General features: G+C 40.0%; 1 protein-coding gene across 1 annotated transcript; it reads right to left on the bottom strand.

Annotated features, from left to right (window-relative positions):
• Positions 1 to 1,536: 1,536 nt before the first annotated feature.
• ZNF449 (zinc finger protein 449) lies at positions 1,537 to 20,039 on the bottom strand. Its single transcript, XM_081278091.1, has 5 exons — positions 19,997 to 20,039; positions 17,097 to 17,540; positions 15,230 to 15,431; positions 5,482 to 5,595; positions 1,537 to 5,115 (listed from the first exon to the last, which is right to left on the bottom strand). The coding sequence occupies exons 2-5, from the start codon at positions 17,448 to 17,450 to the stop codon at positions 4,232 to 4,234; spliced, it is 1,554 nt and encodes a 517-aa protein (XP_081134217.1). The 5' UTR covers positions 17,451 to 17,540; positions 19,997 to 20,039; the 3' UTR covers positions 1,537 to 4,231.
• Between the last annotated feature and the right edge of the window lie 7,747 nt (positions 20,040 to 27,786).

The raw sequence follows: 27,786 nt of genomic DNA, 5'->3' as shown, positions 1-27,786 counted from the left end.
GAGGAATTTTCTTCCCATCCCATTGCACACCTGCTGTCTGCACTGCACAGGAGCTGGGGCTGGGCCCAGCCTTGAGGGTGAGCTCTGGTAATTTTGGAGAAGATTCTGCCCATGTCAGAGGCTGGAACAGAGACAGGGTTGAGGACCAAGGCCCACACAGTTTCCTGGAGGTGCAAGAGACTGTCCTTTCAGAAGGCCTGGGGACCTCAGGTGTAGGGGGCAAAGAGCAACGACTCTCCTCTGCCACCTAGTGGTGAGACTCTTGGGCACCCACTCCCATGTGTGTTCCTATTGTCCTGGATTAACCTCCTTGGCACACTGTGAAACAACCCCTGCTGATTCACGAGGTTCAGTTACAGAAGTTTCAAGGTGCTCCCTTCAAGGTTCTCTCTGCATTCAGGAGGACAAAGTTATGGACTCCTTAGGAGAATGTTCTCAGCCTGGTTTGAAGAAGCTAGGTCTCTCCTAGGTCCTTTAGCCTCCTGTGTTTACTGGTAGCCTCAATACTCAGGCAGCTATTATCAATTGCCATAGAACATCCATGGAACATGCCACAAAAGAAGACTCCTTGCTGGGCATAGTGGTGCATGCCTGTAATCGCAGCAACCTGGAAGGCTGAAGCATGAGGATCACAAATTCAAAGCCAACCTCAGCAACTTAGCAAGACCTTGTCTCAAAATAAAATATAAAACCAGCTAGGAATGTGGCTCAGTGGTTAAGCATCTCTGGGCAATCCCTGGTACCTACTCACCAAAAATTTTTTTGAAAAAAAAGTTATATTCAAGGGAAAAGAGAGTATAAAAGTACAGGGACAGACAAGGGAGTTTCCCAATCTCCATGTTGCTGCTCCTTCACAAAAATAATCCTAAAGATATTAATTGAGAAGCCAAAGACTGTATTCCAAATTTGTATCCACAAATAGAATTCTTATTTTGTAGAGTCTTTAGGATACTTGACATATTTTAAAACATGTCTTTAAAAAAATTATATGAACCAGGTGCTGTGGCACACACTTGTAATACCAGGTAGGAGGATTGCAAGTTCAAGGTCAGTTTCAGCAATTTAGGGACACCCTGGGTCCAATCTCCAGGTTCAAAACCAAAAACAACAACAAAATGAAAGAAGAAATGGAATGAAATATGTTTTCTAGTCATAATACAATCAAACCAAAAAGCAAAAGGAAAATGACAACACTGTATAGCTCTTGGGTTAAAGGGAATTATAATAAAAATTGAAACAACAACTTTGAAATCATCAATCAAAACATTCTATTTGAAGCTGGGTAAGGTGGTGCCACAAGCCTGTAATCCCAGCGACTTGGGAGGCTGAGGCAGGAGGATTGCAAGTTCAAGGCCAGGCTTGGCAATTTGGAAAGACCCCATCTAAAAATAAAAATAGCTGAGGACATAGCTCAGTGTAGCATGCCCCTGGGTTCAATCCCCAATATCAAAATAAAAAAAAAATCTTTAAAAATGATGGAATATGACCAAAGCCACACTTAAGAAAATCCATAGAGTGAAATGCTTTTATTATTAAACAACAAAGAATGCAAATACAATATGCTGGATATTTATTAAAAGCTTATACTTTTAAGACTTGAACAAAATATATTTCCTTTAATCTTTATAGTACTTATGAAGTGGGTACTGATTTTTGTCCTTCATAACAGTTAGGAGGTAGGTACTGTATGTGCCCTAATTAAGCACATCTAACTGTGTAATCTGCTTCCAAGAACTATTTCACAAGCTTCTCAATTCACTGCCACAAATACTAATGCTTACTGTAAACAGGGCACTGTAACAAAGAGATGTTCAAAGGTGTTCTCTACCCTGTAAAAATCAAGTAATTTGTGTTTCTGATATATATGAGGGATAAGAGGCATATCATACTATGATTGCAACTAAGCCTACCAGCTAAAATTGACTGTATTAAATGCTAAAAATAATGCGTAATTATAGCACTTTGTGAAGAGAAAAATTAATCCAGCTTGGGATGGGGATAGTGGTGCTTGTTTCCACTATTCAGAGAAGCAGCTCTAGGTTGTTCAAACAATTACTTGATGCAAGAGAAGCAGGGAGAGCATATACGTTTCTACTTTATTAAAATAGTGTATAAATACAGAGCAGTTGGGCACATCCATTCTAAGGCACTGTTCTGGTTTGAATGCAATTCCACAAGAGAGAAAAAAGAAGCCATTACATTCTGAATTTTTCATCTCTACATTCATACTCCTCCCATGTTACATGTTTATTGCTACTGGGATCTCAATTTAACCCCAGACTTATAGCAGCATCATACAGGGTCCTGGATGTTAAGAATTAAAGACACATCCCGGCTCTGGCACTTAATATGATTTGGCACTTAATTATAGACTCTCTTGCATTGTTGTCCATTTGTTTCCCAACACTTGTTTAATTACAGATATTATAAACTCTTTATGAGCCTGATCCATGAATTATATTTCTTTACTAGCTCCATTAAGCCTAGAACAGGACTAGTTAGGCACATAGTAGATACCCCCCAAATACTTATCACTTCCAAGAATTTCAATGCAATAGAAGAGATATACTTTCCCTAGTTCTAGTTTAAGGAAAGGATGACTGGATATCTTCATAAAGGGACAATGCTTGAATGTCCTATTTCTTGTATCTGATAACAAGGAATTAGGCTCAATGATAAGCTTTAACTGATAAGATTTCTTCCCTCGCTATGAGAATTGGAGTTGTTACCATGATTATATGAAAATGTTTATATAAGTAATAACTGTGTGTATGTGTAATTATAAGATTATAAGTAAAATTCAAGGAGGTTGAGAATCACTGGGCAATTCACAATTAATCTGAATGAGTGACCCTCAATTCCTTAATTTGATGTGTGTGTGGGTCTGTGTGTATATGCTACTGTGGTGTGTGTGTGTGTATGTGTGTGTGTGTGTGTAATTATGAGTAAAATTCAAAGAGGTTTAGAATCACTGGGCAATTATCTGAATTAGTGATCCCCACCTCCTTAAAATGATGTGCTGTATGTTTTGTATATTATACAAAAGATGTATATCTTTGAAGAAATTTCCATAATACCCTTGAAATAAATGGAGATTACTAACTTGGGATCAACAGGACTACACTGGTAGCTATAGAAATAGTTATTTAAGGCAGTGTGTTCCAAGGGATATTTGCAAAATACTGGTTCAAAAGTTATTACTAGGTGTATATGAAAAAGGTTCTGGGGTCAATAAGTTTAGAAAATGTTAAGCCCAAAGAGGTGCTTTATCCTCCTTTAGTAGAGGACCTCTCTGAGATTTTCATATGCTGATATGCATTATGAATCTAAGAAGGAGAAACAGCAGGAAGCAGTTTCCAAACTTACTTGCAACATATCTTGCAGAATTAAGTGTGCCATGACACATACTTATGGAGACACTGAATTTTAAAAATGGGTAAAATTTCAAAAGCACTGAAAGACACATAAGTGAATATCAAAGGAGAGTGAAAAATCCATTAATATTGGTTCTCTAGTCAAATGAAAGAAAATTCATTCTACTCGTACAACTTCAACTGTCAAGTTAATTCTTCCAGATCTATAGCTCAATTACCAAATCAATAATCCTCTCTAAGCACCATCACCATAGACTTCCAACTAAGCAAACCAGTAAACTTGGCAAATTCAAAAGTAAAGATTACAATCTTGATTTTCTTAAACATAGAAATTTCAATAGAAGTAACCCTATTTTTATGAGGCAAATAATATTCCCCTTCATCCTTGTGTTCCTTACACTTTTTATTGTTTGACAAAATCCATTGTCTCCCTTCTTGCACCTGGGGCATATCTAAAGCTCTGAGCTTATGTAGTCAACTTTAATAATTACACAGCAGAATAAGTATTCTATTACAGATATGTCATCTACACATGGTTATCCATTATATTGACCCTACCCCTAAAAGGATAATCATCCTTTATATGCTTACACTTATGATATGGTTGCCCCGGCAGAACACAAAGTTTTCCATTGTAATTTAAAAAAGACAGAATAAATCAAATCTAGGATAGCTGCAAGAATAGGTGGATACTCTAGAACTTATATGCCTTGGAAGATGGGTTTAAAAAATAGCCTTCCCCCCGCAAAAAAAAAAAAAAAAAAATGCTGTTCTTATAAGTTCAAAGAGCTTCTTCCAAATTATGACTTTTTTGAGCTAATATTAATCTCTACAGGACCTATTTCTCTTAACAATTCTTAAAGAAGTCCTCTAAAGTGAGTAACTTGGTGCATAATAAGACCTGCTCTCTGTCTGAAGCTTTTAGAACAATGACTACACTTGTATGGCTTCTCCCCTGTATGAATTCTTAAATGAATAACAAGGCTTGGTCTCTGTCTAAAGCTTTTTCCACAATAATTACATTTAAAAGGTCTCTCTTCAGTATGCGTTCTCTGGTGCAAAGTAAGTGCTGTCAGTCGACTAAAACTCTTCCCACAGCTATGACATCTGTGAGGTTTTTCACCTGTGTGAGTTTTCAGATGTCTTTTGAGACTTGATCCATGACAGAAACTTTTTCCACACTCCAGGCATTTATATGTTTCTTCTTCAGAATGTGTTCTCTGGTGCCCAATAAGGTGTGACCGCCGAGTGAACCGCTTCTTACATACAGTACATTCATAAGGTCTCTCTCCTGTATGAAGCCGTTGGTGCCTATAAAGGTCTGAACTACGGAGGAATCTTTTGCCACATTCAGGACATTTGTGAGGTTCCTCTCCTGAATGAATTCGCTGGTGTCCAGTAAGTTGTGACTTCCGAGCAAAACATTTTCCACACTGAGGACATCGGTGAGGTTTCTCTCCTGGACTCTTTTTCTTCTGAGGTCTAGGGTTGAGAGGTTCTTCCAGGTTGGAACTCTCGGGTGTCTCTCCTAGAGTGGGGTTCTGATGTTCTACAAGTTTTGCTAAATCTGTCTGTAAATCCTCTGGGGGTGGTTCCCACTGATTTTCTAACTGTACATAGTCTTTTTGCAAAATGGGACCATGTAGAGCATTCCCCTCTAATGTTACAACAAATGGATACATATTCTCCATTTTTTTCTGCTTTGAAGCATCTTCTTCATTTTCTAACCCAATCTCAAAACCTAAGAGAAGAGATGGAAAATTGCCAAAGTTATCATGTTCCAAGAGAGGGAAAAAAACTGAAGGAAAATAGGAGTTGGGCTGGGGATGTGGCTCAAGTGGTAGCCGGCTCGCCTGGCATGTGTGTGGCCCGGGTTCGATCCTCAGCCCCACATACAAACAAGCATGCTGTGTCCACCGAGAACAAAAAAATAAATATTACAAAATCTCTCTCTGTCTCCTCTCTCTCTCTCTCTTTAAAAAAAGAGTCATATTAAACCATTAACAGAAATATAGAAATTCCTAAATAGAATTCCTAGCTCTTTACCCCAATTAAGTTGAAATTTTCTTTCCCTTCTTCCCTAGTACATTAATGAACATTTACTTACCTATCTTAGAATCAAGTAATTGTTTCATTTCTTTGGAATCCTGTAATTCTTTCACCCATGGCTCTTCTCTATGCTCCAGTGGGAAGGTCACATCAAGCTTTGGTAATGGATATCCTGGTCAAATAAAAGAAGGAAAGCATGATAGTTTGGTTCATCATTGGTTGTTCCAGAATTTGGGCTGATTTCTTGGACACAGGGCCTCTTGATATCTACTTCCTCCTCGGTTAAGACTACTTCATCTGGAGTCACAGGAAGTTTTTTTTAAATTATTTTTTATGATAAGAACAAAAGAAAAATGGAAACATTCTTTTGTGCTCACTTCAAGGAGGTTCTCTAATCTATGGGAGGTGAATGAACAATCTGTGCTGACATCAATGCACTAAATTACTTCTATGTCTATTTTTTGGTGGAGGAGCAGTAACCAGGAATTGAATCCAGGGGCACTTTACCACTGAGCTACATCCCTGAGCCTTTTTTTTTTTTCTGAGATTTTATGTGTGTCTCCCAGAGGTCCATGTGTTAAAGGTTTGGTCCCCAGCTAGATGCTGTTGGGAGGTGGTGGAAATTAAAGGTGCAGGACCCAGTGGAAAATTTTAAGTTATTGGGAGGTGTGCCCTTGAGAGGAATTGTGGAACCCTGGTCTCTTCCCCTTTCTTTTTTATTCCTGGCCATGAAGTGAACAGTTGTTCCACCATGTATTCTGTACCATATGTGCTGCCTGGCCATAGGCCCAAAAGCTTTGATCATGCTGAAATCTCCAAAAAGTTGATTATCTCAGGTATTTGTTACAGTAATGGAAAGCCAACAAATACAGCTTTTATATTTTTCAACTCTAAAATTTCCATTTGATTTTTCTAATTTCTATCTCTTTATTGCTAATCTCTATGAGATATAATATTGTCATCATAACTTCCTTTACTTAATTGTGGTTTTCTCAAGTTCTTAGAATACAGTCATAATGGTTACTTTGAAGTGTTTTTCTGTTAAATATGATCTCTAGTCACTCTCATAAATGGACTCTGTTGCCTGATTTCCCCTGCCCCAATAGTTTTGTATCAACATGCATGTCTCATAAATTTTTGTTGGTATTGGACATTGGACATTTTATATAATATATTGTAGCAACTCTATACCACTCCCCAAGGTCTTTCATTGTTATTTGCTTATTTATTATCAAATGACTGGGTAATTTTAGTGAAGTCTATCCCCTTGCAATACTAAGTATTATTAAGCAATATTAACCTGACATCACTCTTCCTGGAGCACATCCTTAGCTATGCACAGTCTCTCTGGAATGATAGATATTAGGGCAGCAAAATATATTACAAGAAAAAATGATCTCAAACATTGAAAAACATTAATGTGCATATCCAGGAAGGAACACACTGATGATTCTATGTGATTTCTTGAAAAAAAAAATTTCACATCCCAAGAAAAATTTCAAGTATTACAAAACAAGAAATCTGTGTCACTGGAGGGCATGCAGCAAATAGGCACAAGAAACAAACATTATGTGTATCACACACAAAGCCATCCAAGCTCTTCAGGTCATATGGAGGCCTCTACTTGTTTGGTAGCAGAATGAATTTCACATAGAAAAAAACACAAGGAAATAGATCCACAGATAAAATAAAGATCTAAAATTTACACAAAAGGATAAAACCTTAAAAGACAGGAATTCATCAGTTACATGAGGGGCTTAAAAGTTGAGTTCTCATCAGAAAACAACAGAGGCTAGAAGGCAGTGAGGTTGACATATTCAAAGTACTCAGAGAAAAATAAAAACTGTATGCTGGGCATGGTGGTGCATTCATATAATCCCAGCAACATGGGAGGCTGAGGCAGGAGGTCGCAAGTTCAAGGCCAGCCTCAGAACTTTACTGAGGCATTAATTAACTTAGTGAGAGTCTGTCTCTAAAAAAGCTAGGGATGAAGCTCAGTGGCAAATGATCCCTGGGTTCAATCCACAGTACCATAAAAACAGGCAATCAAGAATCTTACAACTAGCAAAGCTATCTTTCAAAAATGAATATGCAAGGGCTGGGGATATAGTTCAGTAGTAGAGTGCTTGCCTGGCATGTGTGAAGCCCTGGATTTGATCCCCAGCACTATAAAATGCAATAAAGATATTCCTGAGGAACAAAACAGAATTCAATTCTAACAGACTTATCAATATATATATTATATATATCATAAATTATATTATATTTTATGTAATATATATCATATAATCTATAGACAGAGAGTTGAAAAAAACACTAAGGAAGTTCCTCATCTGGGCAAGTGACCACAGAATCCAAATGAAAAAATAGTACAAAAAAGGTAAGTATGTAATGAGAAAAAATATAAATAAAAAATTCTGCTTCTTTCTTTTAAAATATTTTTTAAAATAAGTACAACATATATAGAAATGTAATATATTTGTCAATAATAGCACAAGTGAGGTGGGTGAGAGCAAAGTTGTATTGGTCTGGATGATTCCAATTGATTACTAAAATCCACAGGAAGGAAGGAAGGAAGGAAGGAAGGAAGGAAGGAAGGAAGGAAGGAAGGAAGGAAGGAAGGAAGGAGCCAGGCGCAGTGGCACATGCCTACAATCACAGCAACTGGGGAAGCTGAGGCAGGAGGATCTCAATATCAAGGCCAGCCTTGGCAATTTAGAGAGATCCTCAGTGACTTAGTGAGATCCTGTTTCAAATTTAAAAAAAAATAAAAAGGTTGGGGATGTAACTTATTGGTAAGGGGCCCCTGGGTTCAATCCCCAGTGCCACCAAAAAAAAAAAAAAAAAAAAAAAGACTGAAAGTAAAGGATGGAAAAATACATATCCTGTAAATAACATCCACAAGATGACTAAACAGATATTAAACCAAGAAATGCTACTAAAAAGGATCATTTTATGATAAAATGACCAATCAGAAAGAGAAAACAGTTATAAACACATATGCAGTTAAATACAAAGTACCAAAATACATGAAGCAAAAAAAATGAAAGAAATAGAAGAATACACAATTCTATAGTATAGAAGTTGGACATTTCAATAACTCCTGTATTAATGGATAGAAAATCTGATTAACTATAGAAGACAAAGAAAATATCACAAGTTAAACATGGCAAACATGCATAGAACACTCCACCCAATAATAGCAGAATATACATTCTTCATAAGTACAAACAGAAAATTCTCCAGGACACATAAGATGCTATACCATAAAAACATGTTCAGAGATAACTCAAATTACTACAATCAGAAATGAAAGAGGTAACACTACCACTAACCTTACAAAAGAATTATAAAGGAATACTATAAACAAATGTATGAAAATAAATCAGATAATAAATAAGGGCATGTGCCACCCCACCCGGCTATAATCAGTGGATTTTTATAAAGGTGCTAAGAAAATTCAATAGAGAAAGAGTAGTCTCCTCAATAAATGGTGCTAGGACAACAGGATATCCATGTGCAAAAGAATGATATTGGTTCCCCGTTTAAAATATTTATTTTAAATGGATGAACGTAAGATATAAATACATAAGGAGTGTAAGTTAAAATCTTCATGACCTTGATTTAGACAATAGTTCTACAAATATGACATTGAATGTACAAGCAAAAAGGGCTGGGTTGTGGCTCAGTGGTAGAGTTGCTCACCTAGCACATGCAAGGCCCTGGGTTCAATCCTCAGCACCACATAAAAATAGATAAAATGAAGGTATTGTGTCCAACTACAATTAAAAAATAAATATTAAAAAAAAGAGGGCTGGGGCTGTAGCTCATTTGGTAGAGTGCCCGCCTCGCACGTGTGAGACACTGGGTTTGATTCTCAGCACCACATAAAAATCAATAAAGATATTTTAAAAAAAGAAAGTATAAGTAAAAACAGAAAAAAACTGCAATTCTTCAAATACTTTTAAAAAAAAAGCAGAGGAGGGCTGGGGATGTAGCTCAGTAGCAGAGCCCTTGCCTTGCATATGCAAGGTCCTGGGTTCAATCCTCAGCACCATCTCCCCTTAACTAAAAAAAAAAAAAAAAAAAAAAAAAAAGAGGAGGAAAGACTTTCTAACTCATGCTATGAGGCCCTTATTGCTGTGACAAAAAAAAAAAAAATGTTATTAAGACAGGACAAGAAAAGAAAACTATAGACCAGTATCTCTTCTGAATATGGGGGTAAAGATCTTCAACAAAATGTTAGTAAAATGAATCTAGCAATACATAATAAGAATTATACACCAGGTATTTATTCCAGGAATGCAAAGATGATTTATCATTAAAAATTAAGATAATATAATATTACAGTAGAATATCAAATAAAAAATCACGTTCATTTCAATACCTACAGAAAAAAATAATCAAGCAAAATTTATACTGCTTCCTGATTTTTAAAAAAACTCAAACAACAAATAGAAGGCAATTTCCTCATCCTGATAAAAAGTATCTATGAAAGATCCACAGCTAAAATCATAAGTAATTGTGAAAAATTAAATTTCTCCTGCAAGCAGGAAAAAAGGCAAAGATGTGAACTCTCACCATTTTATTCAACATTCTACTAAGGTTCTGACAAGGGCAACTAGGCAAAAAACAAAAACAAACAGATTTAGATTGAATCTCAGGAAGTAAAACTGTTTCTTTTCACAGATGACATGGTTCTGTACATAGAAAGCTCTAAAGAATCTACTAAGAAATAATAAGCAAGTTCAGTAATTTGTAGGATACAACATCAATATAGAAAAATCAATTGTAATTCTATATACTTTCAACAAACAATCCAAAAATAAAATTAAGAAAACAATTGCACCAACAATAACATTAACAAGAATAAAATATTTAGGAAAAAATTTAATACAAATCTTATACTTTATAAACTACAGCTGGGTGTGGTGACACACATGCCTATAATCCTAGCATCTTGGAAGGGGTAAGACAGGAGGATTACAAATTCAAGGCTGGCCTGGGCTATTTAGTGAGACCTTCATCAATTTAGCAAGACCCTGTCTCAAAATAAAACATAAAATGGGCTGAAGATGTAGTTCATTGGGCAAAGTGCCCCTGGGTTAAATCCCCAGTACCAAAAACAAAAACAAAACCTATAAAACATTGTTGAAAGCTATCAGAGAAAATCTGAATAAATAGAAAAGCATCTTAGGCTCATGCATCACAAAATCTAATATTGTTAACATTGGTAATACTCTTCAAATTGATCCACATCTAATACAATCCCTAAAAGCATCCTAATTGACTTTTATGTAGAAACTGATGAAATTACAACAAATTCAGAATGTCTTGAAAAATAAGAACAAAGTTGAATTCTTGCATTTTCAGATTTCAAAATTTACCACAAAGCAATAATAATCAGGACAGTCTGGTACATCCATGAGAATAGACATATGAATCAGTAGGATAGAAATAATGCATCCAGCAATAAGCCCATATACCTCCAATCAACTGATTTTTAACAATAGTTTCAAAGACATTCAATGCAGAAAGTATAGCCTTTTCAACAAATAATGCTGAGACACCTTGCTATCCACATGCAAATAAAGTATCTGTTGGACCCCTACCTCACACCCTATAAAATTAGTTGAAAATGGTAAGAGTCTTAAATATAAGAAAACATGATCATTTTAAAACATGCTCCCAAATTCTTTGAAATTCTTCCATTCCAGAGGTAGGATTTTTCCTTTCCTTCACTTGACACTTAATTGTGGGGTGTGGGCTGGTGGGTTTAACTTAGTGCCTCCCTTCATTTTTTTGACACAATATCTTCATTCTATTTATTTGTTTGTTTACTTATTTATTTATTTATTTATATGTGGTGCTGAGGATCAAACCCAGTGCTTCACACATGCAAGGCAAGCTCTCTACCGCTGAGCCACAAAGCCACAACCCCAGCCCTTAGTGACTCCCTTCTAATAAAGAGAATGTGGTAGAAAAGCTGGTGTGTGACTAGGTTACCAAAGATGCTAAGGCATGCCCCTTGTTTTCTCTTGGATCATCTACTGGGCGGGGGGAGGAGCCTGTTGTCCTGTCATGCTGATTCTCAGGTAGCCTCTGAAGAAGCTCTCTTGGCAAGGAATTGAAGCTGCCTGCCAGGCCCTGCTGACACTTGATTAAAATTATAAAAGACACTCTGAGCCAGAAACATCCAATAAACAACTCCCAAAGTCCTGACTCTCAGAAACTGTGATAAATGTTTTTTCCTTATGTTGCTAAAATTGGGGGGCAGAATAATTTATTTTGAAACAAAAGCTAAATAATACAAAGAAGGAAAAAGCAACCACAGGTTAACTAAAAAGGTGATTACTGAAGAATGCTCTTCAAGTCCTATACTCAGGGAAAGACTTTATCAAGCTCCATTAGCAAAATCTGTCATAAAGGTTCCACTACACTGTGAAATATTATTAATATAGTTTTGGGTTAGATATTACCTTACAGTTAACTATTTTATATAATAGGATAATCTGGAGAGATTTAAGTGACAAGAATGTTCTGATGCTTTCCAGATAGTATGGGTTTCATGTTTAAATTTTCATCTCTCATAACCTTCATCACCAAAAGGATGTGATCTTTGACATCTCACATGTATTCCAAACGAAAATTGTATTGATTGAAACAAAAACCCAAAGTTTTGGGGCTGGATTTGTGGCTCAGCACTCTCCTAGCACATGCAGGATGCTTGGCTGGATCCTCAGCACCACATAAAAATAAAAAAATAAAGTTAAAAAAACCCCAAAGGTTTGATAATTGAAAATATGTTCCAATTTTGGTGTAATAATTTTGAATTCCACATTCTCCAAAGATAGAGTTGGCATGATACCCTTCATGCTTTTAGGACCAGTGCCTCCTTGCCTCTTTTCTTTCTGACTACAGACATTCTAATAGCATTACCCACCTGTAGGATTTAGAGTGTCTGGCTTCTATTTAATGATGGATTTTTTTTGTTTATGTCTTCCTTAGATCACTCTGCATTTTTCCTTTAAGTTCTTTTTTTATTTTGCAATGAACGTGTGTGTGCTTTCAGTTATAAAAATATCATTAAATGACCAAAATACTTGTGTGCACCACACATTTCATATAATCAAACCATCCTAATATTTTGCTGACAGAGAATATATTGCAAACTTCAACATAAACTCAATTGATTTCTTCCATTACTTTTAAATTCATTCTTCACTTAGCCAGTATCTTGTGCTTTTCACTCCATCTCCAATAGGATCTGCTTCATGCAATACATCAAGATGTTTAAATACTTAAGTAACCTTTAAATAATGGAGGAAAAAGTCTTACATCATTTTGCAAAGTATATTATATACTTTAAACAGGGAAAACAGGATACTTCCTCTCTTCCAAATTTGTATTTCTTACTTGATTAACTAACTATACCTATCTTTTGTTAAGCACACTGAATTTTCATGTGCTTTACACCATGATGAATACTGCTGCTCTGTGATCTTTGAACCTGTAATATTGATAAAAGAAGCAAATTAACATGTAGAATCAGAATATATATATTAAAAGAGCTATAATTTGATAGGACTAATGAAACTCTACTATTTGTGGCAAGCACACATACATATACACAGATTTTTAAAATAATTATTTAGCAGACTTTTAAATGAAGGTAACATAAAGACTGGAATATAAATGATGACATCATATAGTTCTGCAATGACCACAATAAGAAAATGTATTTCAGGGTTTTCCTCTCCTGGTCAGCATTATTTAAAAAATATGTGTCAGGTGCAGTGGTGAATGCCTGTAATCCCAGTGGTTTAGGAGGCACAGTAAGGAGGATTGCAAGTTCAAAGCCAGCCCCAGCAGCTAACAAGGCCCTAAGCACCTTAAAAACTCTGTTTCAAATTAAAAAATAAAACTAAACTAAAAGGCCTAGGAATGTGCCTCAGTGGTTAAGTGCCCCTGGGTTCAATCGCTGGTACCAAAAGAAAAAGCAAATGAAATCCACAAGTACCCTAGATCCATATGTTCAAATCTAAACTCACCTTGACCCACCAAATTTGATCCTTATCTGTGTTCTCCATGTCAGTAAATAACATTATAATCTGGATGCCATCCTTCATACCTTTTGGTTCATCACTGACACCCCACCAAGTCCTATATTTCATACCTGCTAAATATCTTTTGAATTACCCCTTTTCACTCCATCATCACCAATACACCCATGGTCCAGAAAACTTCTCTCCCACCTGGAGGATTTCAACAACCTCCCAAAGGTGTCCCCATTTCCACTGGATCTCATTAGTACTGTAGCCAGAGTGACCTCCTAAAATGTAAGTCTGCCTATATCACTCTGATGATATTTGAGAACTTTCAAACATTCCCCACAGCCTTGATATTAAATCTTTTGGGGGGACGCCAGTGATTGAACAGAGGGGTGTTTAACCACTGAGCAAAATTCCCAGCACTTTTTTATTTTCTATTTTGAGACAGGGTCTCACTAAATTGCTTAGGGCCTCACTACGTTGTTGAGACTGCCTCAAACTTGCACTCCTCCTGCCTCAGTCTCTGAGATTACAGGCTGGGATTACAGGCCTAAACCACGATGCCCAGCTTGATATTAAATTTTGATTCCTCAAACACAAGAAAAAGTTTTTCATGACTCAGGATACTGCTTCTTTCTCCAGCTTCTTCAATTTCTACCCCTGCTTCTCTACTTCTGCCCACCCCTCAGAGTGTAGCAGCAGGTCTTCTCTCTGCCCCGGGGCCTCTGCACTTGCAGCCCTTCTGCCAAGGCTCCCCCTCCTCACTCCCACCACTCAATGGCTGACTCCAATCCATCCTAGAGTACTACCCCAGATCCCCCTCCTCCAGAGGTCTTCCCTCAGCCTAATGATGGCAAGGGCGCCTGCTGTGTGCTCTGCCAGCATCCTAAGCCCTCCAACACACACACGTTCCCATCACATATCCAACATATCTGGACTGTCCACCAGAAGTGGGTGCCGGGACAGCTGGGGCTGCTTTCCTGCCTCCTCGTGGACTGTCTAGTCACAGGGTCCAGCAAGATGCCTGGCTCTTCACGGTGCTCAGAATGTTGATTGTGGGAATAAATGTGGAGAAGTGGAAGGGGACACAGTTGCTAAGCCCTGGCCCTGTGCTAGTGATGGGGGCACCCCACATTTCTGTTTTGCAACATGGACCGTTCTCCACCTATGTTCATCTGCAGGGCTCTTTGGTGCTCTCAGGACTACACAGTGTCTTGGTGTGCCAACATGGTGACGCTGAGCTGCTGGGGAAAGGGAGAGGACTCCCACCACACTTGGGCCCAAGCTTCAGTGGGGGAGGGGAGGGCTGGGACAGGGCGTGGGTAGCAATGTAAGGAAATGGCAAAGGGAAGGGAAACAGGAACACCCAGGCATCAAGTCCCGCTGCCTTTCTCCACCTGGCCTTTTCTCCTGCTAGCACGCACCCATTTGTGTCCAGGGCCGTGGTTCTCAAAGGGTGGTGTGTGCAGCACTTTGCTCAGAGACCTTGTTAAACCTGTACCCCAGGTGGTGCTGGGGCTGAATGACTGCTTACTCATGAGAAGGGTGGTTACTCTCGCCTGTTCCCCATGCCACTGTACCCCAAATGCATTTTCCCCTGCTGTTCCCAGAGAGACATCTCCTCTTCCTCCCCCTCCTTTTCATCCAAGTGGTCCATTTCCACTGGGGAATCCATGTTTCCCAGCAACCCCAACCTTTGAGAGCTCTTGTGTGCTCGGTCAGACACAAAAGAGCAGAAAGAAAACCTCGCCTTACCAGGATCCAGAAAGGGCTGGCATTCCCCAGCAGCACCATAGTTCAGTTCCTGAGGCCCTGCCTGTGGGATCCAGGCCCCTGTCACGGGAGCCTCCTGGACAGGTCCTATTCCCTGGAGTGCAGATGTCTCCAGGTGCATGTTTGGCATGGGTACTGTTCCTACAGGAGCCAGTTCTTCCAAGAGCATGTCATGCATATCGACCTGGGGGAAATGCCAGAACCCATCAGTTTAGAGTTATCCATAAGAAGTGAAGTTAGTTTAACCTCATTCTAAAGCAAAGTATTGCTGATTAGCAGTCAAATGAGAGCCACATGTGTAGTTTAAAATGTTCCAGTGGTCATAGGACACAATGTAAAAAAGGAACCAGGGAGTCCTCAATCTTAATAGCCCGTCAGATTTAACGGGACATATGCAAACCATCAGGATTGCAGCATGTAATCAATCCAAACAATTACCAAGTACTACCTCCTCTCCCCGTCACAGCTTCTGCATGGGCTATGTAGTTTACACCCACAGCAGGTCTCAACCAGCACTGGCCACATTTCAAGTGCTCAAGAGCCATACATGGCTCATGGCTCTTGTGCTGGGCAGGGGCAGTCTAGAGCACTTGAAGGCGAAATCTTGTATGATAAACAAAACTAAGAAGACAGAAGGGAAGGGAAACCACTACCACATTCTAGTCTGGGGAAGCAGAAACCTTTAGAAGCTTCCTGTTCAGACTTCTTTGTGCCCTGAAGCCAACAGCTCCTGCGAACCTTGCCCCACAGGGGACCTAGCACCCCAACACCCTGCTGGAAAAACATCTTCCCTTCAGCCCTGTGCTCCCGAAACACAGGCATCATGTGATACTTCTGAACCCAGGGCAGTTCCACTGCCCCTGTGGAGTATTCAACATATGCTGGCTGTTGCTGTCTACTGGGATTTAGTGGACCCGAGATAGGAGCATTGCTCACAAAGCAAGAGTTGTTTCAGGTCCCTACCAACTGTGCAGTTCCCCCTCAAACATTCATATAGTTGAAGAGCACCTCCCAGCATCAATATCATGTTGAAAAGATACAATTTTTCCATATTTTAGGATTACTTGGATTTCCTACGAATGCATTACTGTGCAAATCAAAGGAAGATTACATTACTTGTTCCAATTTACAAAGACTTGTTTGCCACTTAGGGAAATCATCTGACAAGCAGCCACAGTGCATAGTACTTGAGCTGTATTAGTCTGAATATTGGCTGTGGCACTATAACAATTCTAAGAAGAGAGATAGGCATCTGACAATTTCATGATATCTTCTTGTAAAGTCAAGCAAACATATTTCTACAGATATGTGTATTAGTAACTAATATACTATGTTCATTTTCCTTTATATGCTTTCTACATTCTACTGTCTTCAGGGTCAACAAGCTATTTTTGTAAAGAGCTGGATAGTAAATATTTTAGGCTTTTCGACTATGTTTACTTTCTTATTTCTTCTTCTTCCTCTTTAAAAAAAAAACACTTTAAAAATGTAAAAGTCATTATTAGCTCACAATGTACACAGAAACAGGCCAAGGTCAGATTTGACCTGCAGGTCATGGAACAATACATAAAAGTGTTTGGTTGTTACAGATAGGTACTTTGTTATGTGTAAGTTTCATTTATGGATAATAAAGAGATATTATAAAATATGTGTTACAGAAAGGGGTAGGGTCGGGCCAGTTTGAGAACTACTGACTTGATACTCTTTCTAGCAAAAAGGAAAAACAAAAAGACATCTGAGAGGAGTGTCAAGGCTAGAGAATGGTACACAGACAAAATGTCTGGTCTAGATCCAGTTGCCTCAGTACTTCTTTTGATCTAACAACAAAGACTCCATACTCTTTTCTCACCTGCTGCTCTGGTATCTCAAGTTCTCTCTGTAAATCTTCTATCAGTGACACAACTCTTTCTCTATTCTCTGGGCAATGTTCCCTCACCCAGGTCTCTATCTCCGTGGGCAGTATAGTTAGGAATTGCTCCAACACCAGCAGCTCCAGTATTTGCTCCTTAGACCGCATCTTTGGCTTCAGCCACTGACAGCAAAGCTCCCAGAGTTTGTTGAAAGCTTCATGAGGCCCTGCTGCCTCTGTGTACTGGAATTGCCTGAAGCGCTGGCGGAACACTTCACAGTCAGTGTCATACTCTTGCAGCACAGAGCCCTGATTCAAGGAGGCCTGGATTGCACAACCCAGGGCCACAGCCATTGCCTCTTTCAGAAGATTAGAGTTTATCTGGGACCTGAGGTCTCGGATTTCAGTTTGTTCTGTGTAATAATCAGGGGAAAACACCTATAGCTGAAGACAGGGAAAAAAATGAGAAAAGAGAAACAGCAATGGTTACAAGAGGACATACTCACTGTCTTTATTTATCTTTATCAAAGACCTACATGATCACTTTGTTATCTTTCTAGTGGTTTTCAGAATCTGAGGACTTGCAGTCTGAAAAAAATACATACATATCCACTTCTGAGAACATTTAAAAAGTTTCTAGAATCTCAGTTTATTCATATACCCTCTAGAGTTGTTCTGTCTAATATGGTAGCCTATAGTCCCATGTGACACTTTAAGTTTAATTAAAATTTTAGTTTCTTAGTCACAGTAACAAAAACTTCAAGTACTCAATAAATATCACTGCCAAAAATTCTATTGAACAGCTCTGCTCTTGAATTCTACCATCCCAAGGCTAAGAACTCTAGCTTTAAATATGCCCCTAAAGATCTGTTGGCATTTAACCCTATTCCTTGTCTAATCCAAGTATCATGTGTTTCTGAATATATGGAGGTCTCCAAGGAAATGTGGGAGGAATATTAACAATATTTCTGAGTCATGCCTGCCTGTAATCCCAGTGACTTGTGAGGCTAGGGCAGGAGGATTGAATGTCTGAATCTAGCCTCAGCAACTTAACCAGAACTGGTCTCAAAATAAAAAAATAAAAAGGGCTGGGGATATAGCTCAGCTCTAGAGAATTCCTGGGTTAAAATTCCCAGTACAGAAAAAAACCCAGAACAATACTTTTGAATAACTTTCACCATCAGGGTTTAAGTACCACTTAATAGCCTTTGATCAAAGTGAATTTAGGCAAAAATCACACTTTTCAAGGGCAGCCAATCATTGACCCCTCATTCTTCTCCATTCAAGATATGTTCAGTTCAGCCTATATCACTAAGATCCTCATTTTTCAGTAGTATTCCAAATGGCTCCCCTTTGTGAAAAATACACTGCTATATGGCAGCTCAACAGGAATTTGCTCTTCACTTATAATGAAGGACATATATCAAGTTCATGCTATATGCCAGATACTGTTCTAAGCATCCTGCGTGTATTAATTTAGTTAACCCTCACTCAATCTTAGGCGTTCCCTATTAGTATTATCCCAGGAATGCAGATTAAGGAACAGAGGTTTGAGGCTTAGGGGAAATTAAATTAAGTTGTCCAAAGTCACATGGTAAGTGCCAAGAGAAAATGTCCATGATGTTAAACCCATAGTCTTCTGCTTTTAAGAAGTCTAAAAAAAAAATCAGAGTGGGGCTAGGGTTGTGGCTCAGTGGTAGAGCACTTGCCTAGCATGTGTGAGGCACTGGCTTTCTCAGCAATTCGTATAAGCAAATAAAATAAAGGGTGATCAACAACAACAACAACAACAAAAAAAAACATCAAAGTATTCTTAGCATAACTCTGAGGTCACCGAGGTGGTCACCTACATGTCTCCACAGGTTTTAGGATCTGTACCTGCCCATGTACTATGGGTCCTCTGCATTTGCTGAGCCAGCTCTCTGGCGGGAATTCAAGAAAAAGAACACTCAGGACTTTTTTCCCATTCCATTAACCAGAATTGAAACTCTGTTCCTATTATCACCCTTTATCATGATGGTGGCCTGAATTTTAGTGGCAGATGGAGTTAGAAGTAATAACCTACTAGCTGTGTGACCCTGACACTCAATGCCTCTGTGTACAATACATGCATAATCATAGCATTAACTTTATAAAATATCCCACCCGGATCCAACTGCAAGGAAAGCGAAGAGCAGCATGCCTGGCACAAGGAAAGGGCTCAATAAGTTTATTGCTGGTCATGACTCCTTCCTAGGAAGCTTCTACCTTCCAGAGCCTAGGCATCTAACCGTTGCTGGAGGGCATCCAGGAACTGCGATTTTTTTTGGCTGTGGACCTACCAGTTAATCCGCTCCAGCCTCACAGCTGGCCAGCCCTCCCCTCACTGACCCAAAACCTTCCACCACGTCTACCAGGGAAGTGACCCTCCGGGTTTCCTTGTTTCCTTCCATCTGTCCTTCCCAGTTAAAAGTTAACTGCACTGGGGGCTGTTTTTTCCTCCCAAATCTCCGTGTCGTGAACCCGCCTTCTCACGGCCTACGAGTAAACCGATGTGAGAAAGGGGGGCACTTGAGGAACGGCACGAGTGACATGTCCCTGAAAAGTCTAAAAGCTGGTTTAAAATCGGATGCTGGTGTCACGGGCGCGGTCTCCGAGCGCTCCTGGGCGACGAGGTCCCGCCGCCCAGAGGGGCACTCCCAGCCCGTGAGGAATCCCAGGAAGGCCTGGCCGGGTCGCAGGGAGCGGCGGCGGGGTCCCTGGTCCGACAGGGGCCCGCCGCCCCTCGCTACTCCAGCGGCTGCCGCCCGAGGTACATCTGAAATTTGCCAGTTCGCTTAGCCCAGGCAGGCGAAGGGAACCCCGCTACCCGCGCCCGCGCCCCAGGGACGACCACGCCCTCTGGCCGCTCCGGGACTCACCGCCTCAGCGCCCAAGGCTCTCCCAAGCTCACCGGCAACTGCCCAGGACGCAGGCGCGGAGCCGCGCTGTGGACTACATTTCCCGGTAGGCCTCACGTCGCCCGCCGCGCTCCGGGCCCAGAAGGATGCTGACGTGGGAGGAGCTGGGACTCTCCCGGGCTTCCTAGCTTCAAGCTGCTTTGGAATTGTTCCCATTTCCGGTCTATCGCTTCTTGGTCCCTGGGGGTTGGGCGAGGCGAGCTCGGGGGTTGTGACAAAGTGAGGGCTTTTCAACCAACAGCCTTAGAGTAATCTAATCAGAGCGGGTCTGGAACATCTCTTTAATCTGTCACGGCCTGCTAAGTGAATCTCAAAACTGTGTGGAAGGATTTTTTTTTTTTTTTTTTTTTTAGAAAAGCTAGTTAAAAATACAGATTTCTCGGCCCAACCTGATATTAACGCATTGGGTCTTATATGAGCTTAAGGATTCACATTTTAATAAGCTTTCTTGGGGATTCCGACTCTGGCCATCTGCCCGCTAGTCACAGGGACCTTGGGTTTGCTTCCTAGTTTCCTTCTCTTGAAGACTTGAGCTTCCAGAGATCAACCCCGCCCATTCCTCTCCACCTTCAACCACCACCAGAGAGGTCTCTTGGGTCTTAGAATTCACCCACTGGCACTGTCTCCGATGTCTTCCAATTTGTCCCTCGCTGGTCCCATCTCTGGAAGCAAAATTTTCCTTTTCATTGATCTGAAGCAGGTTGTCGTGAGGCCTGATCCAATGGCTACTACATACAGTGGTTTTAATTGGAAACAGTCTTTCATGTTAGTCTCAAGCTGGCACTGTTGGTATATGAATGCCAAACTTTAGTGCTAGAACTTACTTCCTGGGACCCACGACATAGACCTAAGTGGGTCCACAATGGAGAGGAGAAAGCCAATGTTCTTGTGCCTCCAAGAGGCTCTGGTGGATAACGGACTTGGGTGGCGGTGGAAGGTGTTACAGCATCCTTGTTCGGAGGATGGCAGGCACTGCATTATCCTGAGCCCACTGAAACCAAGGTACTGGAGGCAGCTCTGCCCAGGCCAAAGTTGTTCTCTCCAGCTGACTTGGAGCCCCAGGCATTCAGCATCTTCTGAAGCCAACATTTTTCTTATCTGGCCCAGGTTACCTTCTACACAGGTGTAGCTCATTTGGGGCCAATGTGGTCTGAGAACTTGACGGTGGCTCTGGTCCAGACTTGGAGAGGAAAGGGCTCCTGTAATAGTGAAACTGTAGGTGTTTCTGCACTGGAGCCAGGAGTTGCTTCCACTTGACTCAGTGCCCAGTCTGGGAACTACCCACCTATGCATCTGAGAATTCTGGTTCCCAGAAAACCCTCAGGCATCTCCTGGACTGTTACCGTGAATGGCTTGAGCCTGACAGCGCTCCAGGAAGGAGGTCTTGGAGTTGCTGATGCTGGAGAAGTTCCTGGCCATTTTGTCACACCAAGGAGCAGATGCTGCGCTGGGAGAGATGGGACTCTTTTAAAGTATAATTCTTCCAGGTGTGATGGCTCATGCTCATAATCTCAGCGACTCTGGAGGCAGAGGCAAGAGGATTGATTGCAAGTTGAGGGCAGCCTCAGAAATTTTTAGTGAAGCCCTAAGCAACTTAGTGATCCCCTGACTCAAAAATAAAAAAAAATAAATAAAATAAAAAGAGGCTGGGTTATGGCTCAGAGGTAGAGTGCTTGCCTAGCACGTGTGAAGCCCTGGGTTCGATCCTCAGCACCACATAAAAATAATTAAATAAAATAAAGGTATTGTGTCAACTACAACTAAAAATATTTATAAAAATTTAAAAGCTGGGATGGAGCTCAATTGTAAAGCACACCTGGGTTGAATTCCCAGTAAACCCCCCCCCTCCCCAATTAAAAAAAATTTGAAGGGAGTTTGGGAAGCTGAGGGACTAGGTGATTGGGAGGTATTTTTGGTTTGCTTTTTTTCTTCCCCCTAAATTAGAATCAAACTCCTGGGCATGGGGGTACTAGTACTAAGCTGCATCACCAACCTTTATTATTTATTCATTTATTGGTACTGCAGATTTAACCCAGGGGGCAATCAATCACTGAGCCACATCCCCAGCCCCTTTTAAATTTATTATTATTATTTTGTATTAGAGATTGAACCCCGGGCTCTTCAACACTGAATCACATCACCATGTCTTTTTATTTTATTTTTTTATTTTGAGACAGGATCTTGCTAAATTGCTGAGGCTGGCCTTGAACTTTTGATTGGGAGGCTGCCTCAGCCTCTCAATCTGGTGGGATTACAGGCCATATTTATCTAATTAATTATTTATTTTTGAGACAGGGTCTCACTAAGTTGCCCAGGATTGCCTCAAACTTACCATCTTCCAGACTTAGCCTCCAAAGTTGCTGGACTTGTAGGCATGCACCACTACACCCAACTAATTGGGAGGTTTTGTTTTTGTTTTTGTTTTTCTACCAGGGATTGAACCCAGGGGTGCTTAAACATTGAGCCACATCCCCAGCCCTTTTTATCTTTTGAGACAGGACCCTGCTAAATTACTGAGGCTGGCTTTGAACTTGCAATCTTCCTGCTTCAGCCTCTGAGGCCACTGGGATTACAGGTATGTGGCACTGCACCCAGCTAATTGGGAGGTTTTCACCTGCTTTCTGGTTGGCCCTGAAGTTTGGGACATTTAGCTGTCTTAGTTCCAGATTCAGATTTTCTTGATTGCACTGAGTAGACCATACACTGGCAAGTGACCTTATATATTTCAGTCTGGAACATTTGTCCTCCAGATGCCCCACTTCCAGCTCCAGGGCAGTGAATAGTGTTGTATTGCTTTTGTTTTCCACAGGGAGGCAGTGCTGCTTTCAAAGCAGTTCAGCTGTGGAATTAGATCAAAAGATGGTTTGAAATCCTGGCTCTGATGAGGTACTAGCTATGTTACTTTGGATAATTCACTATTTCTCCCTGGACCCCACTTTCCCCATTGGTAAAATGACCCAGGTAAAAGCTTCTGGGATTGTTTTGAGGATTTAAGGAATGACCAATTTTCTGCTAAGTACTGGGGATTCAATCCAGAGGCTCTTTAACACTGAGCTACAACCCCAGCCCCTTTTATTTTTAATTTTAAGACAGTCTCACTAAGTTGCTGAGGCTGGCCTGGAACTCATGATCTTCCTGACTCAGCCTCCTGAGCTGCAGGGATAACAGGTGTGCAACACTGTGCCTGCCAGAGGGTGCATTTTGATCACTGCTGGCACCTAGCTAGTGCTTAAACTATCAGCTGTCATGTCAGGGTCTCCTCTGCAGAAATGAGTACTAACTAATCTTGAATGTGGAAAAGTAGTTTGCACTGAAGCTTGGAGGTCATTTTCCCCAGGGCACTGAAGTTAGTTTATCAGGCCATGAGAACAGGAGTACCTGGAAAAGGTTGGGGAGGGAAGGGGAAGTGAGTCCACCAGAAGACCTAGGAGGGGAAGATGTGTGCTAACATGGGCCCTTCCCACACCTTCCAATCACATAGACACATTTTTACCCATGGACATGGAATCATAAAAACTTTAAAAGTGTCAATCATCTCTCTCTCTTAATGAGTACAAAGAGATAGACTGGATTTTGTGAAAAGTTTGCATCAGATTCCTATAATGACCTTCCTTTCTATTGGGCCCTGTGGTGGTGATAAGTGATAACAGGTTGGTACTGAGATCACAAATTATGGGCTGGGAGTGGAAGTGCTTTTGTAAAAGCCTTTGCCTTAGAAAAATGCAAACATCACTGAGTTTGCAACTAGAGCTGATGGATACTGAGGGAAACCCTACAGTACAGAGTAGTTGCTTCTTTTCTTTCTTGTTTTCTTTTTGGTGCTGAGGAACCCAGGGGTGCTTTACTACTGAGCTACATGCCCAGGCCTTTCAATATTTTATTCTGAGAAGGGTCTTGCTAAGTTGCTTAGGGCCTTGCTAAATTTCTAAGGCTGCCTTTGAACTTGCAATCCTCCTGCCTCAGCCTCCCAAGTCACTGGGATTACAGATGTGTGCCCACACTGTATTAATTTCTATATCCTCCAAATAGAACTTAATATCAGAGTAATAACTTCCTTCATTGTTCTTTTTCAAGATTGTTTTTAAGTATTTTAAGGCCTGTGCCTTTCCCTTTAGGAAAAACTTATCTTGTTTCCAAACAAGATTGGCATGTGGATCAGTGAAGTGAGAGCACCAGATTTTCCCTGAATGTGGGTAGGCACTGTGGATGGTGCAGAGAGAATAAAGAGTGAAACATTCTTACTCTCTTGCTCTTTCTTCTGGAGTGAGCATCTTTTATTCTGGTTCTACCCTTGTACATTAGACTTTAGGTTCTTTAGCCTTTGGACTCTGAGACTTGCATCAGTGACCCTTTGGAGGGCTGTTGGGCCTTCTGCCTAGGACTAGGGGCTGCGTTATTGGCTTTTCTCATTCTTAAGCTTTTGGCTTTCTGGACTGAGCTGCTATTGGCTTCCCTGGCTCTCTAGCATACAGTTGGTCATTGTGGAACTTTTCAGTCTCTGTGATCATATATATGATGTATATATACTCTATTCTATAGACATATATTCTATATGTATTCTTTTTTTTTAAAGAGAGAGTGAGAGAGGAAGGAGAGAGAGAGAGAGAGAGAGAGAGAGAGAGAGAGAGAATTTTTAATATTTATTTTTTAGTTCTCGGCAGACACAACATCTTTGTTGGTATGTGGTGCTGAGGATCGAACCCGGGCCGCACGCATGCCAGACGAGCGCGCTACCGCTTGAGCCACGTCCCCAGCCCATCTATATGTATTCTATATATATTCTACTCTATATGTAGATAGAAATATATGTGTATATACAATATATTTTCTATCTATATACACAATAGAATGTGTGTGTGTGTATGTGTGTGTGTGTGTGTGTGTGTGTGTGTGTGTATATAATTGGTTCTGTTTCTCTGGAGCATCCTAAATAATACAATGGCTTGTCATCATATATTTGTATCAACATTTGCTACTTCACCTCATAAAGTATGGGAATTTTACTCCTAGTTAGGTCCCTTTGTGCTCTATACTTTTAAATATTATTGTCTTGGCTATCAGCTGTTATAATTCTTTATTCAGTCATTACATATGATTTAGAAAGCTCATGAGGAGGGTGGTCCCACTATATGTGCCCATATATCTGCTCTTTCAATTATTTATTCTTCCTTCCTGATGCTCCACAATTTCTTCTTTCCTTTCAGATTGAGCAACTTCTTTCCTTTCAGATTGAGCAACTTCATTTAGCTGTTCTTTAAAGGTAGTTCTGTTATTGATACATGATTTAGTTTTCCTTTATGTAATATGTCTTTTCTTCCTCCTCATTATGGAAGGATAGTTTTGCCAGATATAAATTTATGGTTGACAATTCTTTACTTTCAGTGCTTGATAACATGCCATGTCACTTTCTTATGGATTCAATGGTTTCAGATGAGTCCTCCACTTTCATTTGAATTGGTATTTCCTATACTTCATATGTCCTTTTTTCTCTGGCTACTTTCAAGATTTTCCTTTGTCTTAAAATTTTGAAAGTTTGCTGTTAATATGTCTTGCATCAGTTTCATGGTGTTCATCTTATGTGACATTCTTTCAGCTTCTTGATTCTGTGGATTTATCTTTCAACAAATATGAAAAGTCTTCTCCATTATTTCTTTGAATCCCCTTTTAGTCCCACTCTTTTTCTTCTCCTCTTAGTCTCTATGGTATGAATATTAGATGTTTTTATTAGATGTTTGTTATCATCCCACAGGTCCCAAGGCTCTATCATTTATTTATCTTGTCTATATTCTCTGTTTTTCAGATTAGGTCAATTCTATTGATATGTCCTCAAGTTCTCTGCTCTGTCCTCTGTCATCTCCACTTTTTGAGTACACCCTGCAAGGGTTTTTTCCCTTGTTCCTAGATTTTATAGTTCTTTAAATTCTCATTTGGATCTTTTTAACTTCTATTCATTTTCTGATATTTTCTCTTTTTTCTTTTATTTCAAAAGAATTTATCATTTCCTTTTTGAGGTTTTTTTTTTTTTTTTTTTTTTTTGGTACCAGGGATTGAACCCATAGGTACTTAACCACTGAGCCACATCCCCAGCCCCTCTTTTTAAGGTATTTTGTTTACAAAGGATCTCACTGAGTTGTTTAGGGCCTCACTAAGTTGCTGAGGATGGCTTGAACCCATGATCTCCCTGCCTCAGCCTCCCAAGCTGCTGGGATTGAATAATCTTGGACAGTTGCTTTAAAATCCTTGTCAGATAATTCTGACCTGGTTCATCTTGGTGTTAGGATCAATTGATTGCCTTTTATCATTAAAAATGTGATTTTCCTGGTTCTTAGTATGAGATATGATTTTTTATAATATTCTAAATATTTGAAGTATTATGATAAACTGCATCCTTTTAAAATTTTTAATTTTAGCAGTCAATCACCCATTTAAGATTGAAATGCAAGTCCTTGCCTACTTTTGTGGGCTGAGATGTTAACAACAGTCTTGTTTTCAGAGATTATGTTTTGCTATGTTGCTATTCTTGGTTTAGCACATATTTTTGCTGCCAGTGCTGCTTTACAGGGTAAAAGGTGTTTCCCCAGGCCTAACTACTTTGCAGCTCTAGGTAGAAGAAAAGATTTTGGCTGACTTCTGAAAGAAGAATGTTCACAATGTTGTTAGTTTCTAGAGGCAGAATTCCCTCTATCAGATGGGGAAAATTTCCCAAACCTGATAATTGTAACCTGATTCATCTTGCTGTACATCCCAGCAACAAGATTTCTGTGGCTGGGGGAGGTCAGTGTCAGACCTAATGGTAAGCTCTCCATTGCCAGAGCTAGCAGTTATAAAGCATCTCTGTAAGTGGAAGGGAACCTCAGACCTGCAGCCAGAGTCATTTTGTGTGTGTGTGTGTGTGTGTGAGTGTGTGATTAAATAATATAATTCCAACAACTCAAAAGTCCTAAGTCTGCTATGAAAAAGTTGTTGCAAAGTCCTTTTCTATGTAGTTTTTTTTAAAAAGAGAGAGAAGAGAGAGAGAATTTTTTAATATTTATTTTTCAGTTTTCGGTGGACACAACATCTTTATTTTTATGTGGTGCTGAGGATCAAACCCAGTGCCCCGCGCATGCAGGCGAGTGTATTACTGCTTGAGCCACATCCCCAGCCCCTTTTCTATGTAGTTTGAAGGCTACTTGAATGATTGGGAGCTTGAGATACTAGAGTCCAGCAAGAAAATCTGCTGGGCTGGCAGTATAACTCAATGGTAATATATTTGCCTGGTATGTGCAAGGCCCCAGGATGGATCACTAGCATAAAATAGAGAGATAAAGAAAAGTCTTCTAGTCTGCTGGTATTCTTTTGCTCTGACCCCTCATCCTATTATTTGGAATATTTTGATGCCTCAGTTTCCTTTAGTCCTAAGGAATAGAGATTGGGTCTTGGACCAGGCATGGTGGTGCAGTCCTGTAACCCCAGCAGCTTGGAAGGTTGAGGCAGGAGTATTGCAAGTTCAAAGCCAACCTCAGCAATTTAGCAATCCCCTAAGCAACTTATCGAGGCCTTATCTCAAAATAAAAAATAAAAAGGGCTGGGAATGTGGCTCAGTGGTTAAATGCCCCTGGGTTCAATCCCTGATACCAAAAACACAAACTACAAAAAAGACATTGGGGAATAGATACTATGTTGTAATGATCCATGGGATGTCAGGAATTAGGAGTATTCTTCTCATCTTGATCTCTGTCATCTTTTGCATTACCTGCTCCCTGCATTCC

This window comes from Spermophilus citellus (assembly GCF_964194105.1).
Source record: "Spermophilus citellus genome assembly, chromosome: X".
In the NCBI taxonomy this organism is placed as follows: Eukaryota; Metazoa; Chordata; class Mammalia; order Rodentia; family Sciuridae; genus Spermophilus; species Spermophilus citellus.
Note: the sequence above shows the minus strand (reverse complement) of the source record. Positions and strands in the feature narration are given on the sequence as shown.